This window comes from Panthera uncia, chromosome C2, assembly GCF_023721935.1.
Source record: "Panthera uncia isolate 11264 chromosome C2, Puncia_PCG_1.0, whole genome shotgun sequence".
Taxonomy (NCBI): domain Eukaryota; kingdom Metazoa; phylum Chordata; class Mammalia; order Carnivora; family Felidae; genus Panthera; species Panthera uncia.
The window spans coordinates 92,543,728-92,566,839 of NC_064810.1; the positions used below are offsets into that span (position 1 = coordinate 92,543,728).

General features: G+C 41.1%; 1 protein-coding gene across 3 annotated transcripts in view; it reads left to right on the plus strand.

The window, feature by feature from the left end:
* Positions 1–23,112, plus strand: part of TNIK (TRAF2 and NCK interacting kinase) — a 393,469-nt gene that overhangs the window by 67,223 nt on the left and 303,134 nt on the right. For all 3 annotated transcript variants that reach the window (XM_049628573.1, XM_049628571.1, XM_049628572.1), the window contains exon 2: positions 17,294–17,359. In XM_049628573.1, coding sequence (XP_049484530.1) covers positions 17,294–17,359 — 66 coding nt within the window. The remainder of the gene's footprint in view (positions 1–17,293; positions 17,360–23,112) is intronic.

Consider the following 23,112-nt stretch of genomic DNA (forward strand, 5'->3'; position numbering starts at 1 on the left):
GTGAGGAGGAGAGGAAGACCTCACCTCATGCCGTTGGCAGGGATGGGGTGGTGCTAAGAGATGGAGGCTGAGGGGAAGCTCACCAGCTCCGCCCCTGGTCAGTGTCTCTGTTGACTGCTGTATAGTATACGGAAATCACCCGAATGCATGCAGGCCGTTTAATCATTTTTAAAACTTATTCCTGGAAAGGATTAAAGTTAAATGAGCATATCAAATGGCCAAGTAGTTCACTGGCAGGGATCTTTTCTCTACTTTGGAGAGGTCCACCCTGCCCCACCTTCTCTGCCAGTACTACTGGTGGTGAGCCATGGCTTTGGTTTTGCTGGAGCCCCAGTTCTGCCCCACTCAGCCACTTTAACTGTGCGTTTCTCCCCGTGGAGAGCTCTGCCTTCACCCAAGGGACTTTGCAGAGGGGAGAACTAGTGTCTCCTTTCCAGGGCTTGCTAGAACTCCCCAGGCCTCACGATTATTGGTTAGGCTGTAGGTCTGCCAGTCGCTTTGGTCCTAGCCAAATGGTTCTACTCGAAAGAGAAAGCTTATTCTAATGACATGCAGATTTTCCAGTCGTTGTCATTCTTCGTAATTCATTGTTTGACTTGACAATCAGCTGCACAAAATCCCACCTGCCTAACAATACCTCCAGCCACATACTCCCCAGGTTTCTCATCTTGAAAAATGCATTTGAATATAGTGGCTGAGAAGGGTACAGGAGGGGGCTGTTGGAAAGATCTATCTCTGGAACAAGTGTGGACAATGTGAGAGCTGATGTCAGGTTTTGGGGATGCGGCCATAGATTTGTTTTACAGCACATTCACTGGCAAACAGTAGTCAATGAAGTAGATACTCTACAAGAATTATACGCTTAGCGTCGTACTGTGTGGTGTGGTTAACTACTGAGGGGAATGCCATAGTCAGGGCAAGAATTTCTGTGCTGTAACAAAAGACTTTTACCTAGTGGGTTTTAAGTAAGCCTCACTGACTGAGCACTGACTAATTGGTGGGTGTCTGCTTATATCTATTTCCTCATTCTTTTACACTGAAGTTGCCTTTTTCATGATTCAATGATTTTTTTGACCCTTTTAATTGCAAAATATATACTGAAAAGTGCACAAAACAAAAATGTGCCGCTCGTTTAATTAGATGGCCATTAGACCATCTCTCTGCTCAAGAAATAGAATGATCCTTTTTGCCTCTCAGGACAATTTCACTAATCCAAAGGACTGGGGGGAAGAGAGGACATTTTTATGTTGTTGAGAAGTAAGACTTAATAATAATTTGTAAAGAGTCTTATTCCCTTTTCGGTTTAGACAGAGTCACTAAGAGATACTAGAATGGCAATGTTGTCTAACACAGGTCCTAGAGTACCAGCTTTGGTAGAGATGTCTGACTATAATTAGCAGCAATTTGAGGTAAATGGCACATGACTGAGATGGTGTTGGTTTTTTTTTTCAATATATGAAGTTTACTGTCAAATTGGTTTCCATGCAACACCCAGTGCTTATCCCAACAGGTGCCCTCCTCAATACCCATCACCCACCCTCCTCTCCCTCCCACCCCCCATCAACCCTCAGTTTGTTCTCAGTTTTTAAGAGTCTCTTATGCTTTGGCTCTCTTCCACTCTAACCTCTTTTTTTTTTCCTTCCCCTCTCCCATGGGTTTCTGTTAAGTTTCTCAGGATCCACATAAGAGTGAAACCATATGGTATCTGTCTTTCTCTGTATGGCTTATTTCACTTAGCATCACACTCTCCAGTTCCATCCATGTTGCTACAAAGGGCCAGATTTCATTCTTTCTCATTGCCACGTAGTACTCCATTGTGTATATAAACCACAATTTCTTTATCCATTCATCAGTTGATGGACTGTTTTTTTTTTAAATAAGTATTTCTTTTGCTATCTTTTTAAAATGTTTCCTTTTCTTAAAATCTACTCTGTGAGGACAATTGGAAATTAAACAACTGTCCAGGTCCATCTAACTAACGGGAAATTTTGAATGAAGGAGGTGAAATAAAGAGCATTTGCTGTATTTGAAAATCAAGGATATAAGCAGTACAGGTGGACAATATGCTTCTGGATGTTTTTACCAAAACATTCCTATTGGTGAAGGAGACTAAATTCGAACCTGAAGAGATACTGGTAGGCTGACTATGGTACCTCTACAGGAAAAAAATACTGATACCAGCTTATCCGTGTTTAACCACTATGTTAAAACAACAAACACGGAAGTCCTTGTGGAAAATAGGCTTTCCGGGAAGATGTGCCATATTTGAATGTGGCCTCACATGTTCTCTGGTGCCCAGCTGTATACTGCTGAGGAATGTGTATCCATATCTTCATGATATATGGTCTTCCTTACTTAGTCTTTATTTCACCAATGAAAAAGGAAAGAGTTTATGTATATTATCTTGTCAGTCTTGATACAATTATTTATTTACTTAACCAGTATTTATTAAGTGCCCTCTGTAGCCTGGATACTGTGCACGTTGCTAAGGATATTAATTTGAAGAGATCCTGGCCCTTGCTCTGTGGCAGGAGGGAACATAGTTGAGTGGGAAAGGTGGATGTAAGCAAATTACTACAGCAACACCATTTACCAGTAAACACCATTTACCGGTTCCTTTGTTGCCTGGAACAAACATAGCATTTTGTTTAAAAAAATTAATGGCGTTATGTATTCTTTATTCCATGTGCGTCTGCCACTTTTTTATGGTCATGTGTGTTCAATACTTGAAATCTGTCTGCCCTATGAAATGCTTATGGACCCATGGTTTCTAGAAATAATCTAGAACTTGCTGAATGAAGGTGCTGTCCCACAAGTGACATGTTTCGAAGCTTCTGTCCTTTCTGACAGAAGAGCTACAGGCTATTAACATGTGTCCTTTTTAAATGACTCCATTTAAAAAAAAAAGCAATTTTTGTCCCCATGCTGAGCTCTCTCTACTTATGCAAATCCTGTTTGCATTTCAAAGTCCAGCCTGATGCCCAACTTTTCCTTTCAGCCTTCCCTGGCTGTGTCAGTCTGTATTGATTTCCCACCCATCTGAACTCCTTTAGCATTTATACTGTGTTCAGCCTGTTTGGCTGGTTCAAGCAGGGTTCCTACACTCTCTCCCGTCTCCTTTCTGTGCAGGGTCCTTGAGAAATGGATTACAGCATTTCCTCCAACAAACGTTTCCTCCTTATTCACCAGCATGGGATGGGATGGTAGAGCAGAGTAGCCACCCAGTAATCCCTGGGGAGCCACTGGGATTCAGAGGAGGGGTTTACAATAGCCCCTTGTAGGCGCCCAGGAAATGAGCACTGGTCAACTTATTGCCATGTAGTTGTTAGGGCTCCATTGCCCATTCTATGCCATTGACATCTCGTGACTTTAGGTCACTACCCCACGGTGACCTCTACTATTGTTTGTATAGAGCCTATCTTAATAAAATCTCTTTGCATGTGGCAGTGAAGGATCCATTACCATTTTCTCCCTTTCCAAATTTTCCCTGATTACGAAAATGCTGTTTTTCCACGGACCAGTGATAAACATTCTTCATAAAAGAGGCATTGTTCCTTCAGTAGCAACTTGTAATGAGAAAAGTGGAATAGAGACAAAATGCAGCCCTGGTCTGAACGGAGACCGGTTTTCCTTTGTGCGAATAACCAGAATTCCAGTCAGGTTGCCACGGAGATGCTGAGATTATAACTGCCCATGCCAGCAGTCAGAGAATGTTGCCCAATTAGTTATTTTCAGCCGCGTGGTTACCTTGACAGTGGCTCAAAAGCAGGTTTTGAGTTCAAAGGACTCAAATGAGCAGCTGGAGGGCTTGCAGTTCTGCTGTCCTCGGTGGGAGGGTCGGGGGCGGGGGGGGGGGGGGACTACAAGCCCCGGCATGCCCTGGTTTAGGTCTGTAGGATGTGGTCAGCCCTGTGAATGCAAACTCCATGTTTTAATGTTTCCTCCCCCTTCCTGGTAACAAAGGGTTCCTGGAATTCCTGTGTCACCAGCCAGCTTTGTAAGCATTTTTATTTCCCAGGGTTGGCTTCAGATGTTGCAGGTTGGAGACAGTGGGGAGAATGTGCATTTTGGCATTGAACATCGATCTCGTGTCGGTTACTCTCCTAGCTTTAGTTTTCTCTTTTGTAAGCAATCTACCTCACAGGATCAATGCAGATATTAAGTAAAATAATTTTTGCAAAATGGCCTGCACAGTGTCTGGGCATTAGGAGGTGCCCAGGAAAAAGTGGCTCTTTTCAGAAATATTGTCTCAGAAATCATAAAGCATTTTGCTGTGAGATTATTACTATCACTACCATTTGGTCATTTCTTTTCTATCAGACAGAATGGGCTAGGATATGCTGTGATAACAAACAGTCTTAGAGATTTGATACAATTAAAGTTTATTTCTTGACCATGTCCAGAGCCCAACAGGAAAGGACTCTATCCAGCAGCTACACAAAGACATAGACCAGTGGAGACTTCATGTCCACATATGCTTCCAAAGTCATCACCGTATCTGATATAGCAATCAAATATTGCATCTGAAAGTGGCATGTCAGTTTCACTCACAGTGCATTGGCAAAAGAGAATCATGTGGTCACACACCCAACTTAAAGAGGGGTTGGGGAAGTGATATTGTATTAACATAACAGCAGGAGAACTTGAATATTTGTGGAACAACTGTAATGACTATCACCTCTATTAAAGATCAAAAGGCAGATGGACAAGAGTACTTTTAAAGAAGAACTGTTAATTAAACATAGATAAATAAAAAATGTCTGAATGGTAAAATTCAAAGCAAATCAATTCGAATTCAGTTGCAACAAACAGAAAACCTATGCAGTTCTAGGGTCATCTGAGGCTTGGGATTATTTTTTTGTTCTGCTATAACAGCCTAGCATGAGGCTTCAATTCTTAAATTCACTTTAGGGTCAGAAATTGCTGCAGAGTTCTGGCCATCACATCTGCATTCCAGGCAACTGGAAGGAAGAAGGTGGAAGACAAAAGAGCCTTTCTCTCAGCTAAGTCAGCTCCATTTAAGCAGCCCATCTGAAAGTCCTTCACCGTAGTTCTGCTTACATATCATTGGCCAGAACCCAGTCACATATTCTCTCCTAGGCTTAATGGAGCTAGGGCATACAGTTTTTGACTTGGATGCATTGGTCTCCCAAATAAAATTGGGATTTTTTGCTACCAAGGAACAATGGGAGAATGGACATTAGGCGGCACTGAGCAGTCCCTGCTACTGTAAGTTAAGATGCAAGCTTCTGTTAAGTGGGAATGGGAAGGGAAAGATCGCTCTATACCCTATCATTTTCCACCCTGTGCTACCCAGAACACCAGTGCTTAGAAAGACACAAAATTCCTTCAAAAAATGTTCTATAGCCAGACAGGTTTAGGAAAGAAGGAAAACTTTGCCTTTGTCTCTTGGAGACTCATAGGGAACATTAACACATTAAAGGCTCTGGAGAGGCCACACAGTAAAGAATGACCTAAATTGCTAATCTTTTAAACTCAGTGTTCCCAGACTTACTTGACAATGGAAATCTAACATCTTTGGAAGCCCGGAGGGATGGAGAAATTTAGCTTTTTTTCCTTGAGTTTGCCAAAAAACTTTTTAGATCCTTGAACAAATGGTATAGAACCCCCATTCAAAAATTACCTGCCTTGTAAAACAAACATAAACAAACAAACAAACTTGAATATTCTTTCTGCTAGCCTAGTCACAGGGACAAAAGCCTGGAAGAAAAAAAAAATAGCTCAGATGTTAACGAAGCCCTGTTACAATAATCTGTGTAAGAGTTGGTATTAACTAACCAGCCATCTGTACCATTAGTGATGACACCAAGTGATGACTGGAACGGCTCATACCATCATTCGCCAGTTGGCAGGCCCCCGTCCCAGGTACATGTTCATGGGCTCTTGTCTGTTCCTACCTGGCTGTTGGCCATCCCGCTCCTCTCTCGAAGCAGGAGAGTAATAGGGAATCCAACTAACCAGTATTAACCTCCTCACCCCTTAGAGAAGGTCTGTTGTCAATGACATGGTTGCCTGCTGGTGTTGGGAAAAGTGTTGAAGATGCTATCAAGCAAATATAAATGTCATTGGTCTGTTGTAAGCAGGTGGGAAATGAGTACCTTTGGGGAAGTGTTCAGGCTCTTCTTCCCAAAATGGAACCTTGGGTAGTTTCCTAATATTTCTTACTTGATGATTTAGGTAATCACTTCTTGTCTTTAAAGTCCATCTGCTGCAAATGCTATTCTTTTTCTTCATATAAGCGTCTTTAAAAAGGCAAAATACCCGAATCTTTGCTAGCCTGGTTCCCAACATTTCAACCTCGTGTTGCTGCAAATACTGGAAAGCTACTCTGTCCTGACAGGCCTAGAGAGTTCTCATGTTTGCATATCTCTGTATACTGAATGATACATTTTCCCAAATAGCTATATAATCTCTGGGACAACCTGATGATGGGAGGGAAGGGACCAGGATAGTGGCCTTTATGTACAAATTGGCCTTTAGAGCAACTTATCATGTTTGAGCTTGAACAGACTGTGGGAGAGTTGGGGAAAGTTCTGGAAGGTGGAGATCCCATCCCTGTCTAAAATCTGCCTTTTGGCTTAGTATCCTGGAGAAATTTCTCAGTCCGCTTTATGGAGTTAGTATGCCTTTCCCTGACAGTGGGTGAGTTGGAAATAGTCCCTGAACAGAGCATTGGGCTTTGTGCATTGTACATGTGCAAAGGCTACTTTGTTGGCATAGCTCAGGATCTGTGTGTGGGTCAGGAAGTGTGAGAAGGGCTGGCTGGTCAATCTCAACAGTAAACAAGGGATTAAAGTAGCCAGTCTACCAAAATCAGAATAAATATTCAAGTTAATGTTCTAAGTTCTTCTTTGATTGTTCTCTTTTTAATTTTATGTTCCTAATTATACATGCCCATTTTTTCTAATGTAAGCCATAAAATAACAATAAGCTTATGTAGAATTATTTGTTTTCTGCTCTAAGGAGATAATTTGGAACTAAGCTAAATATGAGTATGACTATGTAAAATCTGTGAACTGAGAAAAATACATTTGGAAAAATTCAATGATCTCTTATGCTGATATGTACCTATGTACATATGACCAAATTGACTATCTCAGTGATACCAAATTGGCAAATGTATGATATATAACATTATATCATTCCCCAGGCATGATTTAGATTCACTTCTCAACCCAAATACCTGGAATTTACAAATGAATGCAAGCACCTACCTATCCTCCCCACACTCCTGCTCTCCTCCCTGCCAGACACTGTTTGAAAGCGAGTGATTTCTTACCTTTCCTCAGAGGATTTTATTGACTGGAAGAAAAGACTAGAAGTCTAAAGGACTTGGGGTCCTTGTTCTAACTCTGCCACTAACTAGGTGATACGTTGGACATTCCACGTAAACTCTCTTGTTGGAAAATCCTATCATTGTATGAGTATATAGGAACTATCTATCTAGGTCTTTGCTCTTCTGTAAAATGGGGAGAGGGATTTATTGACAAGATCTCAGAAATCCCTGCTCCTGAATGTCAGAGATCTTACTGTCTTGTGGCTCTTGGTGGTAGAACTTTCTTTCTTCAGCCAGCAGATATTTTCTGAGTGTCTATAATGTCCCAGTCACTGATCTGAGTAGTGTTTGTATTTTGAGTTTGGAGTTTGTATTCTGAGATAAAGAATTATTAGCCAACACTTTTGAGTACTTACAACATGCCAGACATTGCTTTAAATATTTTATGTATGTTAATTATTTTGTAATAATCCCGTTTAGTGGACATACTATAATCACTATTTTACAATTGAGGAACCTGAGGCACAGAGAGATTTAAATAATATACTCAAGGTCACTTAGCTAGTAAATGGTGAAGCTGGGATCAGAATCAGGATTTCTGGCTATAGGGTCTGTGGCCTTAACTAGCTTGGTATACTGCCTCTGTCAATTGATTAACTTAAAATAACCAGTATTCATCTTATCTGATGGCAAAATCGGAAAAAAAAAAAAAAGAAAGAAAAGAAAAGAAAAGAAAAGAAAAGAAAAGAAAAAAGAAAAGAAAAGAAACGAAACGAAACTGTAGCTTTGGACAGAATCTGAGAGCCCGCTTGGTTTCCCCCTCTGGAACTGCAGGCTCGAGTGGGAAGGCAGGGACACTGAGCAACCACTGGCATATTTTACTTCTAGTCCCAAGTCGCTTGGCTGATTGCACTACCTGGTTGGAGCCCTTCTCTGGCTCCATTGTTAAACTGCAAGGTCTTCACCATCCCTGTAACTACAAGTTAGTTTCAACATTGGCCATTTGTAGAAAAGTGAGTAATGACAGACTTTCATTCAAAATATTGGATTTGACTCCCACCTCTACTACTAACCAATGCTATCACCTTGGACAATGTTTACTAATACCAGCAGCAATGGCAATAGTAGCAGTGGCTTTTATTTATCACTGTGCATTGTGCGAAATTCTTTATATACGTTGTTTCTGGTGCTCAGAACAGTCCTCAGAAGAGGTGTATTTATCCTCACTTTACAGCCTGGTCTTGGCTGCTGTCTCTACCACATAATATTTAACCTTGGGTAAGTTGCTTAATTCCTTGAAGCCTTAGTTTCATCATCTGAAAATTGGGGTTAGTAATATGTACTCCTCATAGAGTTGTAAGGATTAAAGATGAAAAAATATATGAAGGATTTAGGCCATTGTCTATTTCAGAGACAGTAATAATGACCATTACAGCTTCAGGTCTCACAGGTATTGCTCTGAGGAAGCAGGTTTCAGATCTAATTTTAAAGGCTGCCTTTATGAGGACAGGCTGGAGCTATAGAGTCTCTAGTGAAGCAGGTGAGTGGGAGCAGGATGCATGGGAAGCTGTTTCACTACCAATGGTTGCTTAGTAGCAGGTGGAACTAAAACAGGTAGCAAACCAAATAGAAGGTGGGGAGGTTCTGGACTCCTTGTCCTGTGGGCTAGAAGCCACCGTCATCAAGGATGGTGTTGCTTGATGCTTAGCTAGGACCATGTCCTCACCCTGCCTGGAGCTAGTACTGGTAAAAAGAAGAGCAATACCACCTAGCTAGGCTCAGCTGTGTGGGGCAGATGGTGTCCTGGAGTCAGCCCACAGTCAGTACCACCCTTTCCAAAGGACAACACTGGACAAGTGGGGCTGGGGAGGTGTTCAGCACGTTCACATTCAGGACACAGCCTTGCCGGGAAGGCAGGCCAAGTGGGATTCTCCCATTTTACAGTGGGAAAACCAGAATACAAGAGGTCAAATAACACTAGCAAGGAGTGGAATCCTAAATTGAACCCTAGCTTTTTTGCATCAGTTGATAGGTCTGCATAATTTAATTTGTTCTGCACAAATGATCAAATGAGAAAATTCAGCAGTCATTGTTCTATATCTATTTATTTTGAGTTCATATTATATATCATATATATTATATATATATGATATATAATATATATATATAAAGCTTATTATTTATTTTGAGGGAGACAGAGACAGTGCAAGTGGGGGAGCGGCAGAGAAAGGGAGAGAGAGAGAGAATCCCAAGCAGGCTCTGTGCTGCCAGTGCAGAGCCAGATGCAGAGCTTGAACTCACCAAACTGTGAGATCATAACCTGAGCTGAAACCAAGAGTCAGATGCTTCACCAACTGAGCCACCAAAACACCCCTATTTTTATATTTTGTAATATATTCTTTTACTTGAATTACCTCTTCTATTTGAAATGCTGGCTTGGGCAGTATGTTAATGAAGATAAGTCTGGATTATATTCTAGGTCTACCAGGTATATACTCTTAGAGCGCCTTGCATTTTTCCTCCATGTTGCTTGTCACTCTAATTTAACTGAAATTTAAATGACCATGTATGTGTAGTTATGTGTGCTCATGTCTATTCCTTCATCAGATTGGAAGCACCAGGAGGTGGGGGCCAGTGTACCCCCACTCCTACATTGGACAGTAGTTGGGTGTGGAGAGTGTGGGTAGCATTCAGGGATTGAGTAAACCCCATTGTGGAAGGTAAGACCTTTGGGTCTTCAGATCCCTGCATTAGAAGGAGGGAAAGCCAGTAAAAAATGAGCTTTGAGGGACCTTGCCTGTTTGTGAGTACAGCATGTGGCCTCAGTACGATGTTTCCCATCACTGTGCTCACTTGGGAAGAACGATGGTGTTGAAAAGCCTGGAGGCTCAAGATAAATATGGAGAGTTCTCCTACTGTTCCTGTTTTCTTTGTGCTGTTTTGCTTTTGTAAGCATATGCTTGTCAGTTAGGGCTGAAACCGAACAAAACAGCTGCTAAATATGGTTCCAAGAGAAATAACATTTTGGTCTTTTCAAGGCCCATAAGTTTAGAGTAAAGCACAGTCATTTGGCAGATGTCAGTAGGGAATCTGGGGGTGGCCAGTCATTCTGGGAGCCGTATCAGCCATCCGGACTCTACTGGGGTCTGTTTTACCCTGTCAAAGCACTGGTGACCCCAAGTGAAAGATCTGCAACAGAACAGTGGTCTTTGAGAGGAGTTTGGGAGAAAAGGTGTCTAGAATCTGGCCACTGGCCACTGGCCATCATCTCTCCCAATCCCTCTGTTAATTTCATCTCAGAGAAGGGAGAAGGGTTGGGGAGAATATACATCACCTCTTGTGAAACAAAGGAAGTCATCGTCCTGGTTATATATTTAAGTTTGTCTTTTTCGATCTTTGGGATTTAGTGTAGAGATGTTGTTTAGTGTTCTGAGAAATGCTGGGTCATTCAGGGGGCCCGGAGGAATTAAAATATAATTCAGTGGCTGGGATTTTAACCCCTAAATCTTAAATCTCTCCGTTCTGCGGTGAATTCAGGCCTGAGCCTGCCAGTATTGCCTGAATTTCATCAGCTGATGAAGGAGAGAATTTATTCCAGCATCCCAGGAGCCCCCCTAAACTTAATGTGTCTTCCCAATTTCTCAGTAATTTCTAAAGAGACATCTGTTTGCCCATAAATATCTGACCCTGTTTGCTAAGTGCTTGGTGTTGGTTAAAAACAATAGATTTTCTTTTATTGGCTTTGTTAGTTGAAAATATACAGAATACAGACGGAATTTTTCTGTGGCATAGGCCGTGTATATTAAATGAACTCTTTCTTTGAAGAGAAAAAAGAAGGAAGGAGGTTAATGTTTGTTGAAATACTATAGGTGTCAGGGCCTGAGCTAGTCTAGACACTTTCACAGCTGTCAAGGTAACCCTGTGAGGGAGGCAATATTATCCCCCATTTTAAAGATGAAGGAACTGAGACTCAGGGAAGTGATGAAGCTTGCCCAAGGCTGGAGAGCTAGTGAGTAGTAAGTCAAGGGCTGGGAATGCTGATTTTATGAAGCTGAAAAGGTCCAAAGTGGTCAAGAGTCCAGTGTTTGGAGTCTGGCCAGCCAGGTACCCATCCTAGATCAGTCATTCATCAATGGTGTGACCTTAACCGACTGCTTAACCTCTCTGTGCCGCAGTTTCCTCATCTGTAAAACAGGAGACAACAAGAGCATCCATTTGACATAGTTGTAATAATTAAATGACCCATTCGTAGAAAATGCTTTGAATAGTGCCTGGCACGTAAAGACTCCTAAAATGTTCGCTATTATTGTGATTTTTATTATAGTGGCTAACCAAATTTGTCTTTATCAGTACTTACTGAAAAGTTACATTTTCTTTTATGGAACAGCTTGCCTTTTGATATGTAGTTATGTTTCATTATGAAATAATGTAAACTACTCTACCTTAGAATTAAATTCTCTTCTCTGTCTCCCAGCAAAGGTTAAGATCTGAATAAAGGCTTGTATAGCCAACAGGGATTCCTGACTTTGGTAAATGTCAATGATTTGCTCTTTTCTTCTTGGCGTATGTAACCTTCTTCCATGCTGCCCATCCTGGCTTTATGAGCAGCTAAACAAACATGAGAGAGAGAATTAAGCTGAATCTTGTCTCTTGGCTTTCCTGTCTTTGTAACATGATTATTAGGTACATCGCCTTGTTGCATTGCACTTGGCGGCATCCTGACAGCCTGTCCTCTCAATGCACCTGAAGCACAGCTTAGACCAACGGGCTTTATGAATTTTCCTTAGAGCTGGGAATACCATAGGAGCTAGAGTATGTGCCAGTTTTGTGCAACTGGAAGCTGGGTAAGGGAAATGGAAGGGGTAGTGACTGGGACAGCTTGTCTAGATTGTAAAAAGAAATGTTGTAAGTTTGCTAGACCTTTGGCTTGACATTCTGATCCCAATTTTGGCAGCTTCCTCTAGGCGTGTGGTGGAGAGTTGGGAGTGGGGCATCAACCTTATTCAGCAAATAGTTATGTCTAGAAGTTCTGTGTTGGACACCATGCTCAGTGCTCGGAAATTCTAAAATAAATATGTTATAGTCCCTGTTTTCAGGGCATTTGTAATTTATCAAGGGAAAGAAATGGGAGAGGGAGTGGCACTAGGTGAAAGTGGTTATGATAGAGCTATGTACAACGTGCTGTGGGTGCAGAGAGTTGGTGGTACTAATTTGAGAAAAGCTTCACAGAGGAGGTGGCATACTGGGTTTTTAAGGCTGGGCTTGCCTGAATGGTAGAAGGAATAATCTTGGCAGACAGACATTATGAACCAAGGCAAAGAGACATGGCCTGTAAGGTGTGCTAGGGACATAGCGGGTGGTTTGAGGCGGTTAGTTGTAGTACAAAATGATGGGACGTGAGAGTGGGAATCAAAACTGGGCCTGAGAATGACAGGACCTCGACTTTCAATTTGAACCACACTGTGTAGGATTCTAAAGCATGGTGTGTTGTGTCTTTTTAGAAAGTTCAGTGTGAAGGAGGAAAGAATTGATTGAAAGTAAATAGTCCTGGCAAGAGAAGATGAGGCCTGTTGTATGAACAGAACAGAGTAGATGGATATAATGGATACTGGGAGATGAAATCGTTAGTATAGTGACCAGCATGAGGTTGGAACGTTGGGGTCAGCCTATCTTTAAGGTCTGGGTGGAAGAAACAGAATCTCTGTGAGAAACTGAGTGGTATGCTAGAAGACAAGGGAGGGGACATATTTCAACAAGAGTGATGATGCTTGGCAGTATAAATGCCTCAAAGGGAATAGCCAGGACGGGACTGAGAAGAGACCATTATAGATAAGAGATTGAGGTCATTGGTGACCCTTGGGAGAAATTATTTTAGAGTTCTCCAAGAGTGGAGAAGACACATGAATGAATGCTTACCCAGTTCAAGCTGTAGCATTATTCCACAAGAGCCTAACTAGCAGTTAGATGCATTTGTGTATGGGAGTATTCACAAACATCAGCTCTTGGGTATTTGGAGTGGAGGTAGGGGAGAGGGAAGCTTAGGATAAGTGCTTAATTCAAGTGCTCCTGGACAATATGTCTGCCCTCTGCTTTCCAGGGTCTCAGAGAGCCTCCTCCTTGTAAATACCATGACCCGAATTGTGCCATTGTCTTATTATTGTCAGCATACTGTAGAAGATAGATGCTTCTCGACTTCTCTTCCAGTTCCACGTTGGTACTCGTTTCTAGCCATGATGCTTGTAGTGGTTGCTGTGATGTGTCACCCAGTTGCCTTCTTTGCTCCTGAGGCACTCCTTGTCCACCTGCTGGGGTCCACCTGCTGAGAGTGAAGGCAGCTAGTGATTGTTCTCACCTGGGAATTGTCCTCAGCAGAAGAGTGTCACTTCACACAAGATCATAACCTCTGGGATGGGGACAGTGGACAGCCTGTATGCAATGACTAGTCAATGGAGGTGGGGTGCAAAGGCTCCCATGCCCCGGGGTAGGATAACTTTGAAGAGTCGCCTCGGCTCCAGAGCTCCTGTGGGATCAGATGAAGTTTTGGTTCTGTTGCATCATTCTGTCTGCTAATTCCAATCCGAATTCTTTCATTCCCAACTGGTGTTAATTCCGTGGAACACCCTGATAAAATCCCTCTGTGTAAATCTCAGTAATTCTGAGTCCCATTTCCTGGAGAACCACCCCAATTTCATGATTGTTTCTAGTTTGTTTGTCTACCCAAGGTGGTCACCAATCCATCCCTGTGGTTACTCTGACCTTTAATTCTGAGTCCGTTGGATGCACCCAGCTGGAAGACCCCTCTCCCAGCAGCTGAACAAAAATCTTGGCATTGCACTTCCTTGGTCCTGATTGGCTGAGACATAGGCCCATCAGTGGACTGTTCAAGAGGAACGAGCTAGAAGTCAGTTGCCCAGATGCTCTTGAGATCAGCCCATTGAACCTCAGCCCTGAGGAGGGGTCTGTGAGGTGGGTTGGCCCCTGGGCCTAGAAGCTTGTCCCCGCTCTGCTCCTGCCCTCCCCTTCCGCCATCCCCTCCCCCACTGCTTCGTAGGCTCCCTAAGGCAGGTGGTAGTCACCCTTCTGGATCTTCTCTCTTTCATTCAAATTCTGTTTTTTTAGTCAAGAAAAACGAATGTTGAAAACACAATTGAGATATTTCGAGCAAATGTAGAACCTCTCTCAAAATTTGTTGCAGAAACACCGCTGAGAAAACAAACTACTGGGAGCACAACTTAGAAACAAACAGCAGCTGCCACCATTTGTGGGCTTTTTTTCCCCCACTGTTCGTTCCCTCATTTCTTTCTAATCCTGCGTGTAATAGAACCTGCTGTTCTGCTGGCCTGGCGGTCTCACACACACAACTTTCTGTTCCCATCCTGAGGCCTCCCAGGTGCCCTGTTAGCCGCGGGGTCTCCGCTGACAGGGCCCTGGGCCCTTACTGTCTCTCCTGTCACAGGGTTCCCTCTGGAACGTTGTCCACACCCCCTGACCACGTGGGGCGTGGCTGGAACCTCCGGATTTCTCAGGCTGTGGAGTGTGGTTTCTTGCCCTCCTGGCTTTATCACGATGGATTACGCAGATGACAATCTTTCTCAGTGACAAAGTGCTTCAACTGCTGGGCTTTTGTTTTATTTTTTAATTTGTTTTTTCTGCGGAGTCTTCAAAGGCATACAGCAAAGGGCTTTCCTTGGGCCTGATGTGCTGAAGACTGTAACTCGAAATGACTCTCTCTTATCACATCAAACTCATTTGTCTCCTTCCCCATGCATGGCAGCCTTGAGCAGCCCTTCACCTTTTAAATGCTGCTAGTGGTGTGCAGACCCTCAGCTTCAGGATGACTGCTATTACACGTTAGCCAATGGCCAACCATGTGCAGGGTGTAGTGCTAGGCCCTCACTCACTCCTCATCAGAGCTCTGCAAGGCGCGTGTCATATCTGTTTTCTCTGCCCAGAGACTGAGGTGCTCTCCCAGGGTGTCCTATGATCATGCAGCCAGTCAAGGGAAAGCTGGTATTCGACCCAGGTCTGTCTGAATCCAAAGCCCAGGCCTTCCCTCTCCTGCCTCTCAGTCACCCTGACAACATATGGTGGTGCTCTTACAAAAATGTTGACGCTTTTGCAGCCTTTTTTTATTTGGCCTTCCCTCACAGTTCGCGCCTAACATTTAAAAATTAAGACGGGGGTACCTGGGTGGCTCAGTCGGTTAAGCCTCTGACAGTTGATTTTGTCTCAGGTCATGATCTCATGTGTTCGTGAGTTCGAGCCCCGCATCAGGCTCTGTGCTGACAGTGAGGAGCCTGTTTGGGATTTTCTCTCTCTCTCTCTGTCTGCCTCTCTCTCTCTCTCTCGAAATAAATAAAGAAACTTAAAAAAATAAAAATTAGGACATCTTGGAAACAAACAAACACAAAACACAAAAACAAAACACAAAACTTCAGACCTGGCAATATTGTGCTCATAGGTTAATGTAAGAACCAACTGGTCCCAGCTATGTTACCTCCCTCTCTGCAGGGAGACATGGCTTCTTCAGGCTGCCACAGACCCCAGCCGGCCCACTTCACTCTTTTTTTTTTTTTAATGTTTATTTTTTTGAGAGAGAGAGTGTGTGTGTGAGAGAGAGAAAGAGAGAGAGAGAGAGAGAGAGAGAGAGAGAGAGCATGAGTGGGGGAGGCACAGAGACAGAGAGGGAGACGCAGAATCTGAAGCAGGCTCCAGGCTCTGAGCTGTCAGCACAGAGCCTGACATGGGGCTTGAACTCACGAACTGCAAAATCATGACCCGAGCTGAAGTCAGACACTTAACCAACTGAGCCACAGGCGCCCTGCACTTTGCTCTCTTATGTTACTTGCCTAGTCTCTGTGGACGTTTAAGTTTGTGATTCTTCATTTAGGCCCTTAAAGAAATAATTTCTGTCCAATTAGATATCAGTAGAGGTCAGAGTCAGTTTATGCTTCTGAGTTGAATTTTATAGCCTTTGATATTTTTTTCAACTTTTGTGGACAGTAATTTAGTAAGAAGTAGCACTCATTGGACATTTGTGGAGCACCCTAACATTTAGCTGACTCTGAGGGTTAGGTGACACCTGTTTGGTGGTAAGGACTTGCATCAATCTCCAATTTAGTTTGTCTTCAAAATCCTGCAGGGACTCTTCAGGTACTGCAGGATCCGGAGACCATCCACAGAAACATATTTTGCAAGGACAGCCTTGTAAAGAGGGAAGATGAATCCAAAGAAAAACATGCTGAGAGAGGCAGCTGTGTTTTTTTTAAAGTTTATTTATTTATTTTTGAGAGAGAGAGAGAGAGAGAGAGAGAGAGAGAGAGAGAGAGAGAACACAAGCAAAGGAGGGCTAGAGAGAGAGGGAGAGAGAGTATCCCAAGCAGGTTCTACACTGACAGCGTAGAGCCCGATGCGGGTCTCGATCTCACGCATCGTGAACTCATGACCTGAGCCAAAACCAAGAGCTGGACACTTAACTGACTGAGCCACCCAGGTGCCCCAGAGGCAGCTATGTTGGTTGGATCTGCTCTTGGGAACCATTGACTACCTTATGTAAGATTGCCCCACCACACAGAAACACCCCCTTCTTGACTGTGTTCAACATAATGGACAGCTCAGAAGCTTCATAGAGAAAGATCTGAGAAATTAGAATCCTTTCTCAGGATGATGGCTCTTTCATTTTATCCTGATATACCTGCAAGTGTGTTTCCATCTGACTGTGAGAAATATGTTAATTCTTTGTTATTGTTTCAGTGAAAGTCATATCTCTTTTTGTCTGATTTAAACACATCTCATAGAGATGTAAAATGGAAAGAAAGTAGATTTTGACTAATTTCATAGCTGTAGCTGAATTAAATTTTAATAGCAATTAATATTAACACATGAATACCCCCAAAGCTAAAGTTATTTATTTGCTTATTTTGAATTTTTGCTTTTGATTACAACAATGCCTAGAATATTGTGCTGAGTATTTGTTGTTTGTTTATTTTCTTTTAGGACCCTGCAGGGATTTTTGAATTAGTGGAACTTGTTGGAAATGGAACATATGGACAAGTTTATAAGGTAGGTTCATTTAATTTGAATATAGCATGGCGTATATATGGTTTTTGATTCATGCATGCTAATTAGAAATGCTGTCCCTTCTTGTTCATATATGTCTTATAACAGATTTACAACAAAATTATGTGCTTGTTAATTGACTCTCCATCTTTTGAAATATGTCTGTAGTCCCATTGCCTAAACTGGATTCCGGGATTTGGGCATTGACCTTCATTAAATACAACAGTGTCTATATCTGACACGTGAATTCTGATGCTGCATATTTGAACCTCTTTAAGTGTTTACTTTCCTTTACATCACACTGCCAGAACTGGTTTTCAAAGGAGCAAAAGATGCTTGTTACTTTAGAAATTTAAGCTGTTAAAGCATTACAGCTGGAAAAGTAGATTTGTTATTGGCCCAGGGCATGAATTAAAATGAGTTTAGTGAACAATGTTAGGAGAAACCTGGCTACCTCACAAAGCAAAGGCCTAATGGCAGCAATGACTTTTAGAAGATATGAAATAAGTAAAAGTTAAACTTGACATGAGGAATAAGAAGTATGTTTTGTCCTTTTAGTAGTTTTTGCTTATACGTTCACTCAAAATGCTTTTAAAAGATATTACCCCCCAGTAAAGGATCTAAAAAAAATGACTGTTTAAAAAATGTGGGTTGATTTCCTTTCTGATTATCAAAAGGAAATGGAAATGAACTGTTTTGGATTAAAGTTTAGGGGGTTTTAGTGAAAGAGCTATTGAAATAAATGCCTTCAAAAAAACCCAGTTCTTTTCTCATGATTATTTATAGGGAAATATCTATCATTTTCCTGAGTGGTAGTTAGATGGGATGGTGTTTTCATTACAAATTATCTCTTTTGTTGTTCTGTTTTTAAAAGTTTCTCTTCAGATCCCTAAACTTCTCTAAGTGATTAAAATTATTGTGGAAGTCATCTATATTGTAATATTTCCAATTCAACAGAATGCCAAGAGTACACACGCACACACACACACACACACACACACACACACACACGATGATCTTGAGAATCTGAACACAATTGTAAACAGGTACCTATTTAAACCTTTATTTATTGGGAGGTATTTATTTATTGGTGTCCACTCTAGGGGAGAATTTCTCCCTCGCAAGAAATGATTAGTTCCTGAAATGGCAACCCCTTGCAATTAGACAGAATGTCGTCCACCCAAGCTGTTCACTTGACGTTGATCCTGTCTGACACAAGGAAGAAATGTGTCTCAGCAAATGCTTTTAAATGCTGTCAATGAAGATAATTAGGTTGGAAGATTGTGTTATTGCGTTTTGAGAAATTGGTTAGAACTTGTGAATTAATGTGGGCTAATGAATTAAACTCTGATTTAGGTAGAAAATTACTTCTGATTTGCTGACAGTCTGGAGTTGCAACTCTGTGGCATGCTCCTGGTTTCATGGCACCCTTAGAGCCATTCCACAGTACCATGCTTCTTCCCATCTGTAGAACATGCATTTGGGTCATGATTCACAACTTTGTCCACCTCTAAGAGGTGGACTGTACACTCTTGCAAGATAAGGCAACAAAGAGGTTCAGTTAAGGATGAGAAGGTTTGGAAAATTCACAACTATCCCGAATTTCTTGTTGCCTGAAAAAAAAAAATAAGGAAAGGAAACAAGTGTCAAGAGGTCTCAGATCTTTTTTAGAGAGGAAAGATATTCACCAACTATGTTGTTAACATTATCCTAGAGATACCATTATTTTAGTGGTCGTTACAAAACTTTGACACCACTCAAGCTGGAAGGAGATTGCCAAGAAAGTCCTGGTGAACATGTTGGACTCTGGGACAGAAGACTTGGTCTCTTTTACCAGCCCTATGTATTGTTTTGTGGCATCGCAGCTTCTCTGTGCATTAGTCAGGTACAAGTGTCATTAGAAATGCTTTGGGGATTTGTAATGGTAATGATATATCTGAAGAATTAAAACTCCCTACTCATTTAAGAGATCGGTGTCTAGGCAACTCAGATGTTAGGTGGCACCTGCTTCTGGACAGAGATACCTGGGTTTCCTGAGCCACTAATCCAGTCCTTTTGTTACCCGGAGTTCTGAGGGATTCAGCTTAATAAAATAGCACAATCTAATATATGTGAGCCTAAAGAAAAATAAGTTAGGAAGTGATTGTTCACATTACAGGTTATATTTACCTTTTATGGAATAGACATATTTCTAAAATACTATAAGCATACATAGAAATTTTCATAGCCCTGAGAAGAGATCTGTATACCAAAAAAAAATTCTATGATAAACTCTTTCTTTGTATTAAGTTTTAAAGTTTCTTTGTATTAAGTTTGATTTCAACTTGTTGATTTCAGCTTTTGGTGTTCCTGGATTTTACAAAATGAAGTCTAATTTTATGAACAATTACATAGACCTTGTCTTTATTTTATGGAAAGATTCATTTTTGTGAGTTGTCCTAAGAGAGACATGATAGAATTTTATTTGCAAGTAGTTTTTAAGAAATGTACTTAATACAATAAACACAAATGTGCACAAAAATGTAGATATTAAGAGAATATTTTCTGCAATCTATCTGAATATGAACCACATGCATTTGGGTGTGGACATATAAAGGTCATTTAGTAATGTTTAGATTTTCAAAGTTATTTCTAGTCTCACTCCCAAGTCTGGCTTGGTCTCTCTGTCCTTAGAAGGCTTACCGTTTAGCATTTTCGTCCCAGGTGGTCAAGTGACAAGTCACTATGTTTTTTACTTTATTTATTGGATTTAATACATAAATAATAGAGTAGTGATTCTCTGTCAGGACTTTTATTGTAGAAATCATCTTCCTGGGCCTATGGTTCCCATTAAAAACCAAACCAACAAAAAGCCACATACCTGTGTGCTAAAGATTTTGGCTATTTATTGGCATGCCACCTATTGGGAGCTAATGGAATCCAGATAATGTTTTTGTTACAATAAAGTAATATTTTAATATTTTAATATATTGAGATAATTGTTTAATGTGTACTGCTGAAACACCACTAAATCTTAGCCACAAATTTCAAAAATGAATGTTGGTCTATCCGGTTTCTTAATTTGCCATTTTGAAATATATATTGGTTATTATGGACATGGAGACATAATTTATTGCAGAATGACAGGGTGAATTGTGAATATGGTAGAATCCTCAGTATCTCTCAAGTTTTTCTCAAAACCTCCCAAAGTTGTAAAGCATGAACTGAAGAGGCCATCTTGGAGGTTACAGGGCGTGTGAGAGAGAGAGCACCTCGAGTGAATGTATGTGTGTTTTCAAAGAATTGCGGAGGTCCTCTTAGGTAATCTAGTCCAATCATTCCTCTGCCAAATGTCTATTCAGCCTGACCTTGATTACTTCTGGTCATATGGAACTCACTACCTTCCAGTCAGTCCATTTTCCTACAACTCTCTTTGAGTGTTCATTATCATTATGAGCCAAGATTCTTCTACCTTTCTAAAATGTTTACCATTTCAAGTTGCTCCATACCCTCAGAGCTATTTAAAAAAATGAATCATCTTCCACAAGAACATAGTTCTTGAAATATTCAAAGAAGACTTCTCCTTTCTTCACTCAAACACATACTTGTGTCTATTGTTCTTTAAGCAATATAGCCTCAAGTTGCTTGATTAATTCTTTATATCACACAGATCTGAGGCCTTTCATTATTGCAGCTTCTCTCCAGAACTGTTCTAATATATTACTAAAAATAATACTTTATACTTCTAAATAGCTTTCTATTTTGCAGAACATCTTGTATATGCGATCTGATTTCTGATTTAATTCCTATAATAATTTCATGAGCACCTTGTTCACAGCTCAGGGTCTTTACAGCACAGTTTCCTCTGTCGGGAACACTTTCCCCCAACCCTCTCATGACTGGCGCCTTCTCCTTCAGGTCTCAGTTCAAATGTTACCTCCTCAGGGACACCATTTTCCATCCTTGTGTCTACTACAGACAGCCACTACCTCTGCCTCCTTCCCCCACAGACTTTCTCTGTCTCATGAAATTGTTTTATTGCATTCGTGGCATTGCCACTCTGAAATCATCTTCCTTTTTTGTTTGAGTGTATATTAAACTATTTAAATGCATAAATAAAGGAAAAATAAGGATAGGGACCTAGTCTCTCTAGCCATCACTGTCTCCTCAGTCTGGCGCATAGCAGACGTTGACCATTGTGGGGCTCAGAATTGAGCTTTGTTTTCCTTGAGAATCCTTTTTATACTCATTTCCAGGTTTTTTTTCAGTGTTTGCCATAAAATATTAGTCTACTTACTTCAGAAATAGAAATGCCTATTTGCACAAAAGTAATCAACAAAATGCCCTACTTATTTTTATGGTCGGAAGTGGATGTGGAGTTTATATTAAATGAATTGTTCATAGTCTGTAGAAGCCAGACCCATGCTGGAAATTTACAAAGTGAGGCAAATCCATTTTCTGGGGTCCAGCCTCCTGGCAGAGGTTCTCAGACTTTAGTGTGCAAAACAAATATTTGGGAAATTATTAAAAATGTAGATTTATAAGATCAATTTTTGAAATTTTGATTCAGTCGGTCTGGGGTGGGGTGCAGGAATCTGCACCTCTAATAAGCATACGGGTTTATTCTGATGGCTAGGGCCATGGCGCCATGCCTCCAGAAACTGCAAAAATGAAAGTAGATTATCCTGTTGTAGCAACTGAGTGAATGCTAATCCTAATGCTTTTTGTAATCATTTACATTAGGATTTTAGGGTTTCTGTGCTGACTCCAGCTTATATCAACTGAGAAAAGTAAAAAACATAAAGATCTTGACCCGAGATATGATGTCAACCGGGTTTGATGTACTCATCGAGATATTAAGCATTTGGTGTTTTTATTTGACATGTTGTGTTTACAGTTTAAGGTTGTCCTGAATAATTCAACTCAAGACCTGAGAATCGATATGGTCAAACTGACCTGGTGTAGAGAAGAATCTGAGCCTCTTGCATGAGATTTCCTCAAGTCTGTGTATTGTGATCTCTTAATTAACCTTCTGCTAAAGTAAGACAAGGCATTTTAATAGTGAGCTTATCAATCATCTCGATATAGAGATGATTCTATGATATACTCAGGTTGTAATGTAGCTTTTCATAGTCTGTTCTAGTGAATCATGAAATTATACTATTCATATGTTGTTTAGTAAGGAATGAATATGGGGAGAACGTTGTATTTCTTAGATAATAGTGGCATTTGTTTTTTTAATCAAGAATTTCCAATACAAAGAGTGCATTATTTCAACATTTGTTGAGTGCCAGTTTAAAAAAAAAGAAAAAACCCTGAGCTTTGTGTGGGAAGAATGTAGAGCCAACTGAGGTGGTTCCTGCTCTACGAAAGTGTGCAGTCAGATTATCTAATTAGGATTCTGGGTGCTTACCATGTGCTAAAAGCTTTCATATGTATTGTCTTCGTTACTCCTCATGATTTTGTAGGGGAAGACACTAAAGCACATTTGTTAAGCCACATTATCACTCAAGGCAGGGTTTCTCAATCTTGGAACTATTGACATTTTGGGACTGATAGCTCTTTGTTGTGGAGGGCTCTCCTGTGCATTGTAGAATGTTTAGAACATGTAGAATCCTTGGCCTCTACCCATGAGATATTAATGACACTTCAAAGTCATGACAATCAAAAATTTCTCCAAACATTGCCAAATATTTCTTAGGGAGTAAAACCGTCCCCACTTGAGAACCATTTCTTTAAGGATGAGACAAGATAGCAAAACTCTTAAAATTGGTGGG